Source organism: Calypte anna, chromosome 17, assembly GCF_003957555.1.
Source record: "Calypte anna isolate BGI_N300 chromosome 17, bCalAnn1_v1.p, whole genome shotgun sequence".
NCBI classification, from domain to species: domain Eukaryota; kingdom Metazoa; phylum Chordata; class Aves; order Apodiformes; family Trochilidae; genus Calypte; species Calypte anna.
In genome coordinates, this window is record NC_044262.1 from 5,652,560 (window position 1) to 5,672,010 (window position 19,451).

The 19,451-nt window shown below is 51.8% G+C and overlaps 1 protein-coding gene across 16 annotated transcripts in view; it reads left to right on the forward strand.

The window, feature by feature from the left end:
• PLPP7 (phospholipid phosphatase 7 (inactive)) overlaps nt 1-17,968 on the forward strand; it is an 18,434-nt gene extending 466 nt beyond the window's left edge. The window contains exons 1-6 of one of the 16 annotated variants that reach the window (XM_030461053.1): nt 155-631; nt 1,003-1,069; nt 2,118-2,238; nt 4,176-4,256; nt 5,599-6,072; nt 17,108-17,968. In XM_030461053.1, coding sequence (XP_030316913.1) covers nt 5,622-6,072; nt 17,108-17,472 — 816 coding nt within the window. In that variant the 5' untranslated portion in view covers nt 155-631; nt 1,003-1,069; nt 2,118-2,238; nt 4,176-4,256; nt 5,599-5,621 and the 3' untranslated portion in view covers nt 17,473-17,968. Of the gene's footprint in view, nt 1-154; nt 632-1,002; nt 1,070-1,107; nt 1,127-1,229; nt 1,396-2,117; nt 2,239-4,175; nt 4,257-4,639; nt 4,754-4,814; nt 4,863-5,598; nt 6,073-17,107 lie in introns of those variants that run through there. The other 15 variants (XM_030461057.1, XM_030461055.1, XM_030461054.1 and 12 more) reach the window with 15 other exon arrangements.
• Nucleotides 17,969-19,451: the final 1,483 nt, after the last annotated feature.

Sequence of the window (19,451 nt, forward strand, 5' to 3'; positions counted from 1 at the left end):
GCTCCTTCTCTCGATGGTTTGTTGGGTTGTTTTTTTGCTTTTTTGGTTTGGTTGTTTGTTGGTTGGTTTTTTTTTGGTTGGTGGTGTTTGGGTTTTTTCTCTTTTTTTTTTTTTTTCCTCTTTCCCCTTTCGTCTCTCTGTCAGATGCCCGGGGGGGTGAGAGGAGCAGGATCGGTGCCTCCGCCTCCCGGCTGCCGCAAGCTTCCTCTCTCGCAATACATTCGTGCAGACGGGGACGGCGCCGGCTCCCGGGTCTCAGCCTCGCCGGTGGTGCTGGGGGGGGGGGGTGATGAAGGGAGGGGTGATGGTGCTGGGGGGGTTCCCGCTTCCTATCGCCGCAGCAGCAGCAGCAGCATCCAAAAGGCAACCGGGTCAAACTTTGCAGAAACTCGCTCCTCGCCTTTCCGTGCCCCCCGGGCGCTGCCGTCGGTTCTCCGGGCAGGGACCCCCCATGACAGCGGCTCCGGCCAGCCCGGCGGCGGGGCTCAGCCCCCCAAGTCCCTGCCTCCCTGCCCTCCCTCCTCCGCCCAGTCCCATCCCTCCCCCTGTATTTCGCTTTTAAACTGCAGCTGTTGAAGCTAAACCTCCTTTGCAAAACCAGCATTTCCTCCCGCAGGTCCGTGAATTGTGGGTAATGTAGTTTTTTTTTTCAAGAAACGTCTTCCTTTTTTTTTTTTTTTTTCCTTCCCATTCCACTGCAGTGTATTTTTTATTTTTTAAAAAACAAATTTAATTGCTGTGTATTTTCCCTCTCTCTCTCTTTTTTTTTTTTTTTTTTTTTTTTTTTTAATTTTCTGCTCCCAGCTGGAGGCTTATTCATAGATTTGGTAAAGGGGTGGTCTCTTTATTTGCAAAACCTGTAGCCCTAAGCTGGCTGGGCTGGAATTCAAGCGAGTGGAAGTGCAAAGCAGCACAGGGACTATGGAATAGCTGGAACAGAGAAGTGTCTGGGGCAGCGATGGCCTGTGGGCAAGTTGCAATAGTTGTAAACTTCTCTTACAGGTCAAGAGTGGTGTTGCTGGAACCATCAGGCAGCTGAGGATCCAAAATTCAAGAGGTGAACACCACGGTGAGTTGTGTGTGCCCAGCATCCCAGTAACACCAAACTCTGGGTCCTCCCTGACTGGTTTGTAAATAGGAAAACCTGGGGCACCGAGAGGTAGAAATTGCTTTTGGTACAGCAGCACAGAGTTAAGTCAGTGTCTTCCAGCTCTTCCCATCCTGCCCTCCCAGCAGGCTCGGTGAGCTCCTGGTGCTTTTCACCACCCAGCACTTGCTGCCTGCCCTGCGGGAGGAACTGGAGCTACTGGGTGATCCCGACAAGTGAATGCCAGAGGAGAAGGGAAGCAGATCTGCTCCTTTCCACCCCCTTGGCAAGGGGTGGGGAAAACCACGGTATATTGTGATGTTTTTCCTCCGCACGTTTCTCAAAGCATTGGCTCAGTGTTTATTTTAAACTTCCCCAGCTCTGTGAAGGGCACAGTTACAGTCTGCAGCCCTGCAACAGACATAAAACACTGAGAGCAAACTCAAGGGCCAAGCAAGCAAGTTCCTATTGCATACAACAAGAAAGAACAAAATGAGCATCTCCAAACGAAATATCCAGTTGCTTCAGCAGCCTCCAGAAGGTGCTGAAATCTTTTGACATCTCCAAGACTCTTTCACACTTTTCAAACAAGCTTGTCACAGTTTCTCAGAGCATTCTGGATCTGGTAAAACTGCATGTTCTGTGACTTCAGTTTCCCTGAAGCTTCAGCCAGGTCTTGCTTCAACCCAGCTATCTCTGGTGTTCTGGTCAACTAGGAATTGCCTTAAGTCATCCTAATTAAATCAGGTTTTCATCTTCAGATGGATTTTTCTCTGGGTTTTGCTCTTGCCTTTCTCCATCATGGGGCTGTGGGTGATTTGAGCACACTCCACCCCAGGGTGGCTGCGTGAAGCCATGCACAGAATGGTTCCTGTGCCTGGGAGCACGGTGTTCACTGGTGTTCACTGGTGGAAAGGCTGCAGATGTGAGGCCAACCTGTCATAAGTAGGAATTAGGAGTGCCTGGTGATGCTGTGAGTTGGTTTTCCTTTTGCTGCTCATTGAATGCTCCTGTCTATGTCTCATTGTAGCACCCTTCCTACTACTGCTCCCCCTGGATCATGTCCTGCCCTGTGCCTCCAGGTCCATCCAGATGTTCTCCAGGTTTACAGGAAGACAGGATCTCACCTTTAACCATCTGAGCAGCAGCAGGTAAAACCAACCCACCAGAGCTATCCTATGCTGTGCTCATGTCCCTGACTGCATGGAAATCCTGCAGCATATTCAATTTTATTATGGCCAAGCTTTTTTTTTTCACCCCTAGAAGGGTCCCACCCAGGAACACTGTGGGTTTGATTGGAAGCACTTCAGCTACAAGCCCTGCTGCTGCCAGAGGCTGGGGTGCACCAAAGATGCCAGGGAATTGTGGCAAAAGGGGACATTGCTGTCCTTCCTGTGTCTCCCATGCTGACCACTCACCCTGTGCATGGCCATGGCTAGGTGGGGAATCGTGGCCAGCAGCCCCCAGGACCTGCAGCAAGCAGGTGGGGAGCAGAGCAGGATCAAAGGGATGTGATGCATGGAGCATGCTGGATTTCTCTGTCTGGATTTGGCTGTCTGGGCATTCTCTAAGGCACTTGGTGACCCATATGGATCAAGTGTCAGGCCTGGAATAGCCCTGCTGGCCCAGGGAGCTTGTCTACAGGTTTAGGAGGGATATTTATAAACCCCTGGTTTTGTGGCTGTTTTGTGAGCTGGGAATGGCTCCTCTAAGCTTGCTTGTCCTTTCTTCTGTGCATGCAGCAGGATGGTGCTCAGCATGGCCCCAGTGCAGGGACTGGGAACCTTTTACCCCTGATCTGTTTTATTGCAGCTGGGACAAGTAGTTGCAACCAGCCTGGCTTCAAGAGAGATCAAACAGTTTTCCTTTCCTGCTCCATGTCTGACAGGGGTTTGCTCTCCCTGCATCCATCCCATGCTGCCCTTCCTCTCCCATCCCTTCCCACCTGGAACTGGTGCCAGGGTGCCAGGCTGGGTTCCCAGGGGGGAAGCTTGGGCAGCTCTGTGTGTAAGGAAGAGAAATTCCCCCATTTCAGTGTCAGCAGCAGAGCCAGGAACCAGATTCAATTAACTCCCAGGGCTTCCAAGGTATTTTTTTTCCCCTCAGTGACAGCTCTGGAGGAACATGCTCAGTAATAGCTTAGCATCCTTGGTGAGGAGAGATGAGCCTCCTTATTTTTGCAGGAGATCCCCCATCCCTTTAACCCTTCCCTTTCCAACATTTGCAAGGAGCCCCCCCCCTTCTCCAGCAGCAGCCCTGGATGGGGGGAGGCCGTGCAGTGAGGAGGTGGTGGCTACAGCCAAGAAAAAAAAAGTGGTGAGGACGGGAGGATGGTTATCTGCTGGCTGCTGGCAGGTGGGCTGAGATTGTCCACATGCCTCTAGGCAGCAGGATGAGGGCAGGCAGATAGGGAGGGGGTGCTGACATCCCTGATAGTGTGAGAATGCCAAGGATAAGGCAGGAGCTGCAGGGTGTCAGTGATGTGGCAATGTCTCTACAGGCTCCTGGGCTGCTGCAGTCCCAAAAAGTACCTGAACTGAACAGGGTTGTGGCATCTGGGGCTGGGAATGTGGGGTTGAGGAGGGGATGAGCTCTTCCTCTGGTCAGGATCATCATTGCAGGCTGGGGACAGGTTCCTGGAGGGTGTGATTCAGAATGAAATTGTGCTGTTATTATTATCCTCTGATTCATAACAGGGAAATACAAGCAAAGCTCAGGGGCCAGGGCTCCTCTGGCACTTGCTTGTCCCAGCCTTGCCCTCACTTCTCTCTGGTCTGTCTGCCAGACAGGCAGAGGCTGGGTGCAAAGCTCCCCAAGAGGATTTTGAGAACTATGGATAAAAAGTGTGAAGAAAGTGCAAGATTTTTCATCTTATCTTAGAAAACAGAGAATTTAGCACTTGAGCTCTGCAGTGGATTTTGGATAAGGCTTTTAAAGATGCCTGGGTGCCTGATTCCCAGGGAACAGACCTGTGGAAATCCTGACCTCTGTAACTGTACATTGTGTAGGCAAATGTCACCGGCACCGAGAGACGTGACTGTTCTGCTCCTCGGTGCAATATTCATCTTCCCCATTTCTCTGTCCACAGGGGATTTCCAGTCCATTTGTACATGAATAATCCTATTTCTTGAGTGTGTGGGTGGTGTGGAGCCACGACAGCCCAAGGAAGGTAACTCGGTGGTGGTGGCTGCTCAGTGGGTTTGCTAGGTGGGGCAGGAGGAGTTGTGAGGAACGGGCTCTGCCAGTGGTGCTTGGAGGCTCAGATCCACACAGCTGAGGTTCAAGGGCTTGCAGCAAGATCACTCAGACCTGTGAGCACAGCGGGGATGCCCTCAGGGCCTCACCTCTGGGAAGGCTTCATCCCAGCTGCAGGCAGGGAGCTGAGAGCAGCTCTGCACAAAGTGATGGAGCAGAAGGTGCCGTGGCAGGGAGGGGTGGCAGCTCATCCCTGGCCTCTGTAGGAGGACTCCCCAGGGCCTGGCAGGATCCCCCAGCACCCAGCCCAAGCTGCAGGAAGCATTTCTCCTCCCATCCCTCCAGCCTGCTCCCTTTGGGGCCGGTACCTGTGCTGCTGCGGGCATCTGCGGCTCCGGGGCGTGGGGCTCTCCTGTCACCTCTCTCGGCGTGGGCTCTGTGACGCTGGATGACACGGCAGAAAGGCTCTGGGTATCGAGGCCAGGCTGAGCGCTGGGGGGGGCAGGGGGATGGGAAGTCATTAGCAGAATCGCTTTTAATCAGGAGGCAGGTGCTGCTTCTCCTTGGGTCCGGGGAAGAGGTGAGTGATGGAGGCTGCTGCAGGGGCGGGGAGAGGGGATGGGGTAGTGCTCTGTGAAAGGTGGCCATCCCAGGGGGAGGAAAGGGTTCTTTAGGGTGTTCTCATAGGGGGTGAGGCATTGCAGAACATAAAACAATTGAGAAGATACCCAAGGAGAGCCCCTAAGGCGTGCTGAGCCTCAGGGCTTGCAAAGCCCCAGTGCCACAGCCCACCGTGGGGACAATGCCAGGGGCTGTGGGGAGAGGGGATGCCAGGATTTCCTTCAGCTCTGACACTCTGATACTGAACTGTGAATTGCAGTCTAAAAAAAAAAAAAAAAAAAAAAAAAGAAAGAAAACCAAACCCAAAAAACTACATTTCCCAGTTTCCCCTGCAGCCCAAGGGGATAAGCAATTGGAAGATTTAAATAGACCAGGCCAGAAGCAACCAACCTTTGGCACAAAGCTTTTCCCTCCTCTTCTTCCAATCTATTGGCTGTTTAACCTTGTTCCCTGGCACTGGACTGGCTGCCAAGCCTGGCATTAATTTTCTTTCCAAGCTTGCTAGGCCCATGAAGTAAACAGCCATGTGCATTCCTTACTCTATATTTAACAGCTGCAGCCTGTGCTGGGGGCAACTGCAACCGAGGGGAACCTTTGTAGCTTCCCAAATCCACAGCTCGTGAGGGTGGGAGTGGGGGAAGCTTTCTGCGGGGATTTCTCTGAGGGATTTCTCTCCTTCCTCCCGGTCTTTGCAGAGCAGGTTGCATTGGAGACTGCAATGCCAGCATCCCAGGCACGGTCCAGGGCAAGAGACAGGAACAATGTCCTCAACAGGGCCGAGTTCCTCTCCCTCAATCAGCCCTTGAAAGGGAACCAGGAGAGCAGGAGCTCTGGCAGAAAGCAGAGTGGCCAAGCCGGGGTGCCTGGTGCCCAGAACAACAACCCCAAGGAGCGGAGGCAGTCGCAGCAGCTGCCCGAAGAGGACTGCATGCAGCTCAACCCTTCCTTCAAGGGAATTGCCTTCAACTCCTTGCTGGCCATCGATATCTGCATGTCCAAGAGGTTGGGAGTCTGTGCCAACAGTGCTTCCTCCTGGGGTGGTGCCCGCTCCATGATCAACCTCCTAGGGATAACGGGGCACGGGATCCCCTGGATTGCGGGGACCCTCATCTGCCTGGTGAAGAGCAGCACGCTGGCAGGCCAGGAGGTCCTCATGAACCTGCTGCTAGGTGAGTGGCAAACCTCCTTTCCTGCTGGGAAAGCCCAGCCCTGGTCACAAGGGACAGTGGCACTGGGACTCCTCCTCTGACTGCTCCCAGGCACCAGTGTGGGCAGGGAGTGAGCTTTAGGGTGAATGGGGCACTTACCCATCCTCTCTGTCCTGGGTACTGTGGATGGTGGATGTAGCAAGGAGTTGTCTGAAGAGGGATGGAGTAATCCTGGTAGCTGGTGACACCCACAATGCAGGGGCAGGTCCCTGGGCCTGCGTGGGGCACGGTTGTCTGATCAGACCAAGGAAGTGTCTGTGATGTGCAGGTGGGTTCCAGCAGTGATGTCTCTTGTTTAACCTATGGTCACCTGCTTTGGTGGTTTGATAGGTGAGGAAAACACAGAGGTTCTGGTATTTTGATATCTGGGTCAATTCCTTGAGAAAAAACAAAACATAAAGATTTCCATCCTCTTTGCCACCTTCTTGAACAGTTTCTGGCTCCGTATCTCATCCTGATGGAGTCCTCTCTCCTTCCCTGCTATGGTTTGATCTCACATCCTCCTTCCCATGAGGACCTTTCTTGCTGCTGTCCCCATTTCCATGTGCTAATTTGACCCAGAGGCCATGCAGATGTTCTGGGATCTTTCTCTCTCTTGCCTTTCCTTTCCTGTGCAGTGGTTGTGTCCTTGTTTCTGGAAGTTGGGATGTTGTTGCCTTCTCAGTTGAGCAGGGCCCATCCTCCCAATGTGGGCTGCTGTCCCACCAGGGACCAGGACAAGTCCTATGCATGATTTGCATTAGATCCCAACCCACCCTGGTCATGTCCCTCTGAGGACCTTTCTCTTATCTTCTGCCTTTGGCATGAGGCCCAGTTACTGTATTTTATTTTGTGACTCATTACCTGGCAGGGATCAGCCCCAGTGTTACAAACCAGGAGCTGGAACTCCCACTTTTGATTGGTGAGGGATGGAAAGCATTAGATTTAGGCATTAGATTTGCTTCTCAGACAGCCTTTTGAAGGGACATGGGACATTTTATTTCAGTGGCATCTCAGGAAAGGGGCAACTGCTGTGCAACAGGACCCAGCTCTTCCTTTCACAAGTTCATCCATTGGGGAGGGTGAAGGTTGCCCTGAATTTGGTTTGAAAAGCACAGTGGTAGCTGCCTTTTCTTGCCTCTGCCTTTCAAAGAGACTGTCCTGGGGCTGTGACATCTCATGAAGGGAACCCATGGTGGGGAAGGAGCCAGAATAGCATCAGCATGATGCAGAGCCCCACGTCAGCAGTTCTTCCAGGAGCTCCTAGCTGTGCTGGGTCAACCTCTGACTGTGACAAGGAGCTCTCTTCAAAAGGGCTGAAATAGGGGGTGACAAACATCAACCAGCACACTTTCCAGATGTTTCTTGACCAGAGAGCTTTTGACTGTTGGAGCCTGAAAAGCTGACCTCTTTGACTCCAAAACATTTGAGGTTCTTATAAAGAGATGATGCCACTTTTGGCTTAAAAAGAAGAAAGGTTTTCTTGCTCTTGTCTTGAATGTGAGAAGCCCAAATGCAAAACCACCTCCAGGTCACACTGAGACTGTGAGTACCAGGGGGTTGCTGGGGGAGCTCTCTGCACCACTGCCTGCATCTCCAGGTCTGCTGGGTGCATAATCCACCGCTTGGGAACAGCTCAGGGGGGTTCTGAAGTCTTGCTTCCTTGCCTAGATGCACTAATTCCATCTTCCTTCTCCACCTGCCAAGAAAGAAAACACTTAAGTTGTGTGAAGGACAAGTTCAGAATGTGACTTCTCAGCTCCATGGGTCTGGCAGCCTCCAAAGGGCTCCACTGAATAGTGGGACTGACCAAGGTGCCCTGAGCCTCTCTTCTGAGAGCTTCCTCACCCTACAAAGCAGATTTCTGCTGGGGGGGTGGCCTTGGTGTGATATTTAAGATTGCAGTCAGGAACTCCAAGTATCTGAGTAGCTGCTGCTGTAACACCTGCATTGCTGATGGAGGAAGGAGTTGAGTCTGGCTGGGGAGCACAGGGATGGAGGACCCAGGCAGATCCCATGAGTTGTAGGGTCTTGGCACAACAGGAAGGGTTTGGCACAACTGCTGCAGCTGCCACCCTTGGTCCCTTTTGCTGCTCTTTGCCTGTGGCTCAAATCCATCAGGATGTGGTGGGAAGCCCTCCTGGAGAGGGGCAGGTCAAAGAGGAGAGAACCTCCTGGTGCTTTCCTGGTCTCTTGGGATGATGGAAGCAGGGAAGTTAGGGTTGTCTATGGGTACCCCTTCCTCCCCTCCCCTGTCTCTCCTCCTCCCCCCTCCCCAGTTTGCTGAGGGTTTGATACATCAAGCAGAATTTCTGATGCAGTCTCTGGGCAGGGAGCCAGCCCATCACAGAGCACTTGTTTAGGATTTGCAATCAGGCTTTCAAGGCAAGGAGACAGGAGACTGCTGAAATGGGACCTGGAACCTGGCAGAAGCAGCACTGCAGAGTGAGGAGGGGGCACCCACTCCCAAGGAGCTCTGGGTGGGAGCTTTGCCAACACGTGTGGGAGCATTTCAGGTGAGGGGGTCTGACCCTGGGATGCTCCATCCATCCCGACTGCAGATGTTGATTAGCAACCCCAAGCAATGTTTTCCCTCCGTGTTTTTCATCTGTGATGGAATTTATTGATCCTCCCCATCCTCGTCTTTTCCAGCAAATGCCAAACAGCCAGAGGAGCAGCAGACTCGCTGCCCATTACTGAAAAGATGGAAGAAATCAGATATCTGTGCCCACTGCAAAAATCCCTCTGCCAGAATGTGCTTTCAGGGAGCCCCTCTCAGCATTGCCAACTCTGGCTATTGAAGAGACAGAAAGAAATTCTGCACTCCCCAACCAAGTGAGAAAAATCACAGCTCAGGAAACCCTTCCAGTTTTAGAGATGATTTTATTCATATTGCTGGTGCTGGGACTTTTAGGACCGTTCAGGCTTTTCTTTGTAATCACAAGGATTTCATGAAAACTGAAATATATAGAAAACCATTTGAGTCTTGCAATCAGGATTTTGGGGGGAAAACAGATATAAACCTGTCACTAAAATCCCCAGGTCTTCTCCAGAACCAAACAGAAACTCCATTAAACCCTGGGGGATGCAGTACCTCAGTTTCTGGTTCTGATCCATCTGGTGAGGATGTGACTCCAAATTTAGTGATTCATTGACTGCAAAGCCAGCAAAGAACATTTGGATCATTGATCTAACCCACGGCAAATACAGGCTGTAGCACATCCCTTAATTTATTCCTGTTCAATTTGTTGAGGGGAAAAAACCCAAACACTCAATCTGATGTATGATTATGAGTGAGGGGGAACTTGTCAGGACAGTTTCTATATTACTGCAGTTGTGGGTATTCTCACCAGTGCCTTGCTTTAGTTTGACTCTTCTCCTCCCCTTCATACCTTTCTCTCTTCAGCTCTTTTAGCCAACACCTCTTCTGCCTTTCAGTGTCTTGGATGGTCCTCAAGTCAGTTCTTCACCTCCTGTTCATTAAGCTAAATAGATTGATCTCATTAGGCTGATGGGCTTTCCAAGTCCAGCACCTTCTTAGTGCATTGGGGATGGAATTGTGGTCATCTACCCAAAGTGGTTGCTCTGGTGAAGTCTACCTATGGTGTTTAAAGCCAAATTGCCACTGTCTTGAGTTATCTGCAGTCCAGCCACGTGCCTTTGCTGTCAGAGGATATCTGCTTGCTTAACCCTTGCACATAAATCAGGGCTTTGTGCTTGGTTTGAAATACCAGCTATGAACTGCTTCTGCTTCAGTTGTGGCTTTTAAAAACAGAGATTCAGACCAAGAGAAGAGAAAGCCCTGGTCTTCTCTTTGCCTGTTGTGTCCCTTGTGTCCTGCTGCTGTCTCTGTGCCACAGCTCCCAGTCTTTACCCATCACCAGCTGGCTCTGCATCCCGCTCCTGAGGGGTGGGTGTTCCCTTTGGAGCTGTCACTAAGCATTTATCACCATCACGAACAGCAGAGCTGTGGGGTGGGGATGTATCATCATGAGCAGCATGGCAGGCTGAAGATGGGTGGCTTGTCACAAGAGAAGGAAAGGAGGGGGAGCCCAGGGTCAGTTCTGCATGCCTGAGGGTCAGCAAAAAGGCAATTCTTCCTCTTTCCAACCCAGAGTACTGACCCAGCTTTGGTCTGACCAGGAACCTTGTTGTTCTGAGGCATTGTCCCCTGCAGAGCTGTGACTTTACCCTGAACCATATATACTTGTATTTTAAATATATGTCTTTATTTATATGGTCAGGACTCTACAGTCCCACCCCAGCAGCTTCCAAGCAAGCCCAAATTAGCAGGGAAGTGTTGGGTTAGGAAGGAAAGAGAGGGAGGGGAAAGAGAGCTGCCCCCTGCTCTGCCAATAGAGAGGTGCTTCAGGTGTTGTCCTGCTTTTCTTTGGAGTCTGTGGGATGAAAATCCAGCCAGTGCAGCTCACTGCTGGGAAAGGTCACCCAGATGATTAAATGCCCAGCAGTACAGCTCATCCCAGCAAGCCTCAGGGCTCGGCAGCCCAGAGCCAGCAGAGCAGCCAGGGAGCTGCACAGAACATGGATCAGGGTGTATGCAGCAGAGCTGGCTTAGCCTAGAGCCCCAGAGAGGGTTTGGGCTCAGATGTAGCTGTTTTTTTCCCTTTTGTTTTCCCCTCCTGTGAGGCTGGGGATTTTCTGAGCTGGATGGGCAGGGTAGGAGAGAGCAGCTCTGGAGCTGTACCCTGCATGAGCCATCCCCTTCTTGGAAAACCTGGCACATGGAGGAGGTTCAGCTGCTGTCCTGCTCTTCTCCCAGCCCTGGCAGTGCCCCCTGAGAGCTCAGCACATCTGCCCAGCGAGGTGGAAATATTTAAATGTCAAACAAGCCAAGATGACAACCTGTGGTGGGTGCCGGGCAGAGCAACCAACACAGATGCCCACTCCCTGCATCCAGCATCCAGCCTGGCATTAAATATTCCTCTTCATCACATCAGGCCGTTAATCTGCCTCGTGTTGTCTGGGATATGGCTGTTAAAATCCCTGGTCCTTTGGTGGGTGCCATCCTCAGCCTTCATCCCCTTCCAGCTGATGAGCTCAAGCATCTCAGAGCAGCAAGCCATGCCCAGCTCTCCCAGCTCCCTGCCCCCTTCCCTTCCTCTCCTGCTTCCTCTACAACAAATGTTCACTGCAGGGCAGGCTCCACACTCTGCAGTGTCCCTTCAGATAAAGGACACTCAGTGACAGGCTGGGACCCACTTGGTTGTGGCTGGAGCAGGCATGTGGGGGGGGTTTGTTTTTCCAGGGAGCTCTCTAGGGTGTCTGTCAGGTCCCTGGTCAGCTCAGCCCCTTGGTAGCAGTCAGCATTGAGGAGCTTGAGGTCCTGGCTGGGTGATGAGGATGCTGTGAGCCCTGCAGCCATCCCTGTGCAGCCCTTGGGGAAACTGCAGCAAGCTGAGATCCAACCCTGGCGCAGAGCGAGCAGGCAAAATGTTCCAGAGCCTGAATGCAAAGTGAAAGGGGAAAAATAGTGTGAGGGTTGTTGAATGGGAAGAGGGGAAATAAACAGGGGAAATGAGTCATCCTGCTGCCTGTCACTCCGGGAGCAGCTTCCCTGTGCCCTTGCCTGGAGCTCAAAGGGGACAGGAGCTCTTTTACTGGGGCAGAGCAGCCTGGCTGGAGCAGCTGGATCAGGCTCTGGCCCTGAAGGGAGATGCCCAGAAATGGGTGAGAGTGTTTGCATCCAATGTGCTGTGACTGGTGAAGGGGTTGTGAAGAGGAAGGTGGAGGAGTGTTGGGCAGTCACTGGGCAGGGAGAGCCTGTGGGGTATCCAGTGGCTCAGTGGAGGATGGAGGTGGGAAAGAGGGATCAGATGAATTGGCTCTTTTCCCTCCCCTTGGAAGAAATCTTTGGTTTTTTTTTTCACCTGGAACACAGTTCTGGTCTTGCCCTCTATTTTTTGTCTGTATAGGGCTGCTGGCAGGCATACTTGATCTGAGGTGTGATGCTTGGAGGCCTTCTGACCCCAGAGTTTGTAGGCTGGGAGATGCTCTTGGTCAGCAGCCCAAGGCATTTTTCTTCCTCCAGCTCCTCCCATACAATGTCATTGTGCTGTGCATGTTGTGGCACATGGTTCTGGGGTGACCCATGCATGGTTCTAGGGTGACCCATGCATGGTTCTGCTCTCTGCACCCCTGCCAGAGCACACAGGGGCTTTGCAGACTGCTGTAATCCTTTTGGGAGGCAGCTGAGCCATCCTGGTGGCTGCTCAGCTCCTTTTCCCCATCACCATGAGCCCTTTTCTCACTGCTCCCCCTCTTACTCCTGTCTCCTCCCCAGGCTGTGCAGCCCCCACTCAGTAATTGGTGCTGAGATCCAAAATTGCCCAGCTCCCAAGGACACAGGATTTCCAAGGGGAGAACTCCAGGCAGCCTCTGTTTGCACTCAGGGCTGTTTGTAATCATCTAGCACATAGCAGGTCTATTTTTAGTTGTTGGGATTTTTTTTTTTGTATGGTTGTTTTTGCTGTTTTCTTTTTTAATTAATTGCACAGTGCTGCTTTCCACCATTTTTTTTTCACCTCCCTGTGGCTGCTTACCCCACTCAGCTGCTTGTTCAGCCAAAAAAAAAACCTCCCCCTAGAACACCCCAGTGTCTGATTCATTGGTTTTTCAATGTCTCGAGTGCTTTTTGTCAGCTCTTACACCTGACAGTGCCACGTTTGGGGAAGAAAATGAAGTAGAGGAGTTCACTTCCAAAGGAGTGGAGCTCTCCCAGCTGCCACCAGCTCCCCAGGAGAGAGGGTGAGGACGTTTTTGAAACCTGCATCTTTCATTAATGTCAACTGATCAAGGCTACAAACGACTCATTTTCCAGGTCAGGGAGCCTAATGCCTGCAGGAAATTTGGGAAGTTCCATTCAGAAGCAGTAGGATGGGGCACGTAAGTTAAAAAAAGAAAAAAGAAAAAAAAAAAAAAAAAAGGAAAAATGTATGAATTCTAACAGTGGAGCAAAAGGAGCCATTTCCTGGGAACAGTGACATTTGTCTGGGGTTCAGTCCTGAGCAGGGCTGCCATGAGTGGGTTGGTGTGGTCTCCAGCATGGGGGCACCTGGGTCAGAGCAGGCTGCAGGCTCTGAAACTCAGTCAGTGAGTTATCTCCAGCTTTTTCCTGCTTTAGAAACGTGCTGGGCAGAGGGGGTTGTCCCAGGCTCCCACGCTTGGGGCCTCCTGAGCTCACAGATGGGCTTGCTCTTCATTCCTGGGCATTTACCTCCCCCTTCTCCTCTGCCTGTGTGCTCAGCTGTGGTGCTAGCAGGCTGAGCCCAGCTTGTGGCTCTGTTTCTGATCCCCATCTGATCCATTTCTGATCCCCATCTCCCAGGCTGGGCCCTGGAGAGCTGCCTTGTCTCATCCCAGCTGCCCCATGGGCATGTGAATCACGGCTGCAGGAGCAGATGAGGCCAAGGGATTTTTTGGCTTTCTCCTTTTTGCCTCGTCCAATCCAGCCCTTCACCCAGGTTGTTTTCAGCTGTGGTTTTGATAAGATGTTTATATAATAAACATCTCAGCTGGAATCTGCCTCTGGTCCCAGGAGGAGCTGCCTGGCTCCAATCTGGAGCAGGTGATGCCCCTGAGGTGCTCTCCCCCCCCTCCACACTCCATAAGGAACAGCAGCAGGGATGGCACCTTGGGACAGAAAGGTCCTCGGGGTGATGAAGGATGCCCAACTGCTTTGACATCCCCTAAACATCAGCTCTGGGGTTTGGGCAGGGCCATGTTCCAGGTCTGTCCTTGTGCCCTTCCAGCTCAGGGCTCACTTCCCTCCTTGCCCCTCCACTCTTAATGGGCTCCAAGCACTTGGTGGCAGGAACAAGGCAGATAATTGTTTTCCTTTTCTTATTAATAGATATAAAACGTCTGCCCAGGGGGCTCACTTTCAGCTCATTTACTGTGCATCTGTTGCCAGATGTTGGCTATTTACAGTACCAAGGTGATCTGGGAGGCTAAAATTGTCGCAGGCAGGTGAGACCTGAGCTTTGGGTTTGTGCTTTAAGGAAGTTTCAGCTGTTAAAAGGGCTCGTTGTGATCGGATGGTTTTGCAGCAGAGAGCTGAAGGATTGGTTTTTGTTATCTGGATTTTAAACCCGATGCTGTTTGTGTTGTAAATGCAACGCATGGATCTGGGAGGGGGGGAGGGGGAAGGTGTGATGGGAAAGAAAAAGGGGGGAGGGAAAACAAGCTTAAAATTAAAATTTCTTGCCTCTCGGTCCGGTGGCACTCTGCCAGCTGTGCTCTGCCTCTGACAGCCCCATCAGCCCTGTGCCAGCACAGGCTGGTAAATCAGCTGCAGGCTCCTTTCTGCGGTCTCTCCTGGGGCTATTATTTCCTCCAGCCTTTCAGTCGTTGTAGCCTGGAGGATTTGCATGTCTGTGCCTTGCAGGGCCAGGGGAAGGGCAGACCGAAGGTGCCGGTTCGCAGGTGGCTGGGGCTGTGCAAAGCCAAGGGTGCAATACAACCTCTTTGGGAGCCAGCAGGCACCTTTCCCAATGCAGAAACACCCACCTGCAGCTGGACCCTCCGAGGAGCGAATTAACCCCTTTTTGGCTTTGCAGATGTGCCCAGCTGAGGAGGGGAGGATTTGGGTTGAATTGAGCTGAAATAGCGGAGAGGGGAAAAAACTGCAAGCGAGCCAAAGTCCGGGCGGGTATGTAGGTCAAGGAATTTGCAAGGGAATAGGGTCCGGGCTGGGGCTGCTGAGCGACGGCACCGTCTGTGTCTGTTCCTGAAGGATGGGCTCTTGGCAGCGCTGTCGGCAGCGATGCTGCTGCTGCTGCTGATTCACTCTGGCAGCGCTTGGCAGCCGGCAGCAGGAGGAGGAGGAGGAGGAGGAGAAGGAGAGGGCAGGGGTGAGCACGGCTCCCAGGGGCTCTTCTGGGACCCCGAGCTGGGTGAGGGCAGTGGGGGACCCCCCCACACACACCAGGTGTCTGGGGCTGTGAAGTTGTGTCATGGAAGAAAGAGAAAGTGCAAGGGGAAGTGAGAGAAAAAGCATCGGAGGGGTGGGGGGAAATATTTTGGTTGGTTTTTTTTTTTTTCCTTTTTTTTTTTTTTATTTCTTTTCTTTTAACGGCAAATTAACCCCCGGTTTGAATGCTGTCATGCCTTCAGATCTTGAAATGCAGGCAAATGAGGCTTTCTGCTTTCTGTGCATCATTTGACGAAAATCAAACCTAGCAGTACTGAAGGCCCATTTTATCCGTCTTCTGAATGAAAGAATTATTAAAACAGCTCTTTGGCTTGTTCTCCATGCTCTGAACACCTCCCTGCACACAAGCCTGAGTCCCTCAAGCTGCCCTGACATCACCTTTGACCGGAAAAAAATCTTGTAAGTGCAAAATCCTGATAGGCAGTGGTGAACATCACACGTTGCTGAAGCACATGATGTTTGTGCTGCTGATCTCCAGGAAGATTTGGTGGGCAATGGTCTGTAGTGGGTGTATTGAACACCATGGGGGACACTGGAGATCCTTTGGGGTGTCCAGGCTGGTTTCTGAGTCCTGGCTGGACTCCTCAGCAATGTGATAAGCTGCTGACTTCAGCAGGAGCAGCTTGGGCCAAAGTCTTCTCTTGGCAGCTCTGGTGCATCATCTGTCTGGAATGAGTGTGTGTGAATTTGGGCTCCTGAGATTGGGTTCCAGAGCTTTGGCTTTCACCCAGCTCCTCTGCAGGGTGACATGCCACTGATGGGCAACACAGCTCTGAAAATCAGTTTTCAGACCTTTTCCTCTGCTCCATCTCCCTCTCTCCCCTCCTTCTCCTTCCCTCCCTCCCAGCTCTGAGAGCTCAGGAGCAGCTCAAGCAGGAGGTCCAGGGAGGTCCTGCTGTCCCCACACAAGATGCCCTGCAGATAGGGAAGAAAAATAGCTCTCCTTTAGGCAGAGAGGATAAATCCCAGCTCCTTCCCAAAGCAGAGCTGAGGGCTGACTGTGCAGGGGTGGCAGAGCCCCCGTGACAGCTCTGTGCTTCCCAGCTCCTGCCAGGTACCAAGCAGGCAGGAGGAGCTGCCTGCCTCTGATCTGCCATCTCATTTCCCATTCCCTTCACCCCCACTCCCATCCAGCCTCCTGAAACCTTGTCAGCTTTCAAGGAATCATCTTGATTCAAACCAGGGAACCAGCCCCCCACATTCCTGCCGAGGGAGCAGGTGGCGCTGGTTCTGGTTCTGGTGTCTGTGTTTCCTTGTCAGGGCTGTGAGGAGCTGAAATCAGCACCCTGGCTAATTAGGAGGGCTGGAGAAAAGCAAAGGAAGGGTGTAAGGAAAAATAAAATTGATGATAGGAAATAGAAATGACAGGAGCTGTCAGCTGGAGCAAAGGGGGAGGGGATGAAGAGGAGGGTGATGAAGACAGGTGCCAATAGGGTCACTCCTGAATAGGGGAGAAAGGCAGTTTGGTGCTGAGACCTGCAGCAGAAGCCTTTTTCTTAATTGCTTGGCTTTCCCCTTGGCTAGCTGTCTCCTGACACTCTTGTTTCAGATAATTCTGGCAGTGCTGTGTGGTCCCAGTGGGCAGGGAGGTGCTGGTGGCTTGGGAGAGGCCAAGGGACAATACCAGAAAGTGCTGTGTGGCACCTTTCTGCCACTGGCTGCTGGGCACAGAACCAGCCCAGGCAGGGCTGTGTTCTGGCTGCACGAGGTTTCTAAAGCATGGGATGGAGGAGAGAAACAGAGACACCCAGGTCAGTGGTTTGAGGGCCAAAAGAGGTTTAATTTTAGCTTTGCCAGTTGCTCTTTTCCTCCCCAGGCAGGTCACTTGCACCTGTGGTTTGGGTTTCTCCTATGTGAGATGGTGATAATGGTGCTTGGGAGCATTAATTAACATCTGGGTGGTGATCTGAGGGTGAGGAGATTGCACTCAGCTGAGCTGCAGACCCCTGGCTGAGAATTCAACCCAAACCTTTATTTAAAGACAGCAACTTGTCCATTCTGCCTTGAAAACTGCCCTTGACTCTGTTTCTGCCTCTGACCTTCCCTTCCTCATCTCTCCTTTTGTAGCCCTGCTGCTGGACATCATGAGTGTGGCTGGTTTGCAGAAGCTGGCCAAGAGGAAAGGTCCATATGACATCAACCCTGGCTTGTTGGACTACCTGACCATGGACACCTATGCCTTCCCAGCCGGGCATGCCAGCCGAGCAGCCATGCTCTCCAAGTTCTTCCTCAACCACCTGGTCTTGGCCATCCCTCTCCGGATCCTGCTGGTCCTCTGGGCCCTCTGCGTGGGCTTTTCCCGTGTGATGATTGGGAGGCACCACATCACAGATGTCCTGTCTGGCTTTGTTTTTGGCTACTTACAGTTCAGGCTGGTTGAGTTGATATGGATGTCTTCTAACACGTGTCAGATGTTGATATCCATCTGGTGAACATGGGGGACTTGGTGCTTTTCCACTGGAAAGTAGCAGATACTTAAGAGTCTCCCTCCTAGTGTTTTCTACCTGTTGTTTGTTGGAAGCAGTTGTAACTTCCATGAGTAGAGGCATTTTTGAATGTTGCTTCCCCACCTGAAAAAAAAAAAAAAAAAAAGAAATTTTTTGCAATGGATTGGGTTTTAGCAAGCAAGGGCCATACCCTTGTCTTGGCCATATTCACAAACTGTGTCTGGACAGCAACCTAATTTGGCTTTACAGTGAGAGGAATGAGCTACACGTGTCTTAGGCTGGGTGGTTCACAGCAGCACCTTGAGATGTCCTCAGGATGGGCAGTGCCTGAGAGCATCCTGACAACACAGCCCTTAACTTTTTTGTGGCTAAAGGATTTTGGCCATAGTGCTTTTTTCTTTTTGTAAGCCCAGCTGTTGTGTCTTGTACCGAGTCAAGACACTGCTGGCACTCCACAGATAATAAATAACCATGAAAATCCTCCCCTGTTTGGTTCTTATCATGAGGGAAGGGATGTGAAGCCAGTTCAGTGCAGCTTTGAGATACGTGTTGAGCTGGGAGCAGGTTGTGCTGATGGGGGGATGCAGGTGAACACTTCAGTGGTTTGCTTTGGATGGGGTGGAGCTGGTTGGGCCCTCAGGATGCTGAAGGTGGCATGTGGAAGCTGGCCTTTCACCTGAAGTCCAGAAATCTCCTCTGTGAGGAGTTGTGGGGGGGTAAAGGACAAATATAAGTTGCCTGTTTTCACCCTAGTAGGGTGTAATTGAACAGGCAATGTGCTGGCTCATGGGGATTTTGCAAAGCAGGTCTAGATACACAGCAAAGAGTCTTTTTCTGTCTCCTCATGGCCATGATTTTATATTTAAGCCAAATGATGGTGTAGATGGGAGTTTCTAAGGTAAGTCTCTTGGAGGCAGCACTGCCTGTGCCCCTGTCCCTGCTCCCTTGGCTGCAGCCTCATTACAGAGCAAAGTACTGAGCTTTCTGTGTCTCACCTCGTATGAAATGAGGAGAGGGCTTCTGACCTTCCTTCATTACAAGGCTGAGTTAATTGATGTCTGTGAACTGGTCTGAGATTACTGCTATAGAGGGTGATGCCCAGACATGATGCTGTTGCATTCTGTTGTTGGCACCCGTCCAACCTGAAACCAGCCAGGTGATGGCTGTGATCAGTGTGGTATCTCTGAAAATGGATCATCCCTCAGAACCAAGAAAATCCCATACTTTGCTCAGAAACTTCCAGTTCTCTGTGGTTTTTCTGTCTCCAGAAGAGAGTTTGGTGTCTGTCAGGTGATGGATACTACCAGATTGGTGCCTTCCCTGGTTGGATGCATCCTGCAGAGGGAAGGGATCTCATCATTCCTCTCCTCCTGCCCATCCCGTGTGACCAAAATCCAAGGCCAGGGAGCAGCCAGCTGAGTCTTGTGCTCTCATCTGTCCCTGCATGTTGAGCAACCTCTTCCTACAGAGGCTGCTGGTGAGGAGAAGACATTCAGATAATGACTGTTGCAAGCTCCTAACATTTGTTGCACTTTGATAATTAATATGGAAAGAAGTTAAACAGAAAATCTATCCCTGGCACTTGTCTCCAGCTGGGATGTCAGCACAGAGCCCTGGGACCTGCTGCCTTCCCAGGCTGCCAGCTCCGAGCTGGAGCAGAAGCGTGGTGAGGAGGGCACCCATGTCCTTTAAAGATGAGCATCCCATGGGGCTCCCAAGGGTGAGCTGGTCCCTTGGCTGTCACTGAGTGTGCTCAGGAGATGAGGGATCTCTGGGTCTCACTGGGTGTCCCCACAGGCTGGTGGGTGGGTGCAGCAGCAGGAGGAGCAGTGGGGGGTGGTTGGTTCAGAGAGGGAGCAGTGGGAGAGAGGATGTGCTCCTGGGCTTGGCCTCCATCAGGGCTTTTCTTTGCCTGCTTCCTTCTCCTGCAATGTCTTAACTGAAGAAGTGAGCTGTGCTGCTTT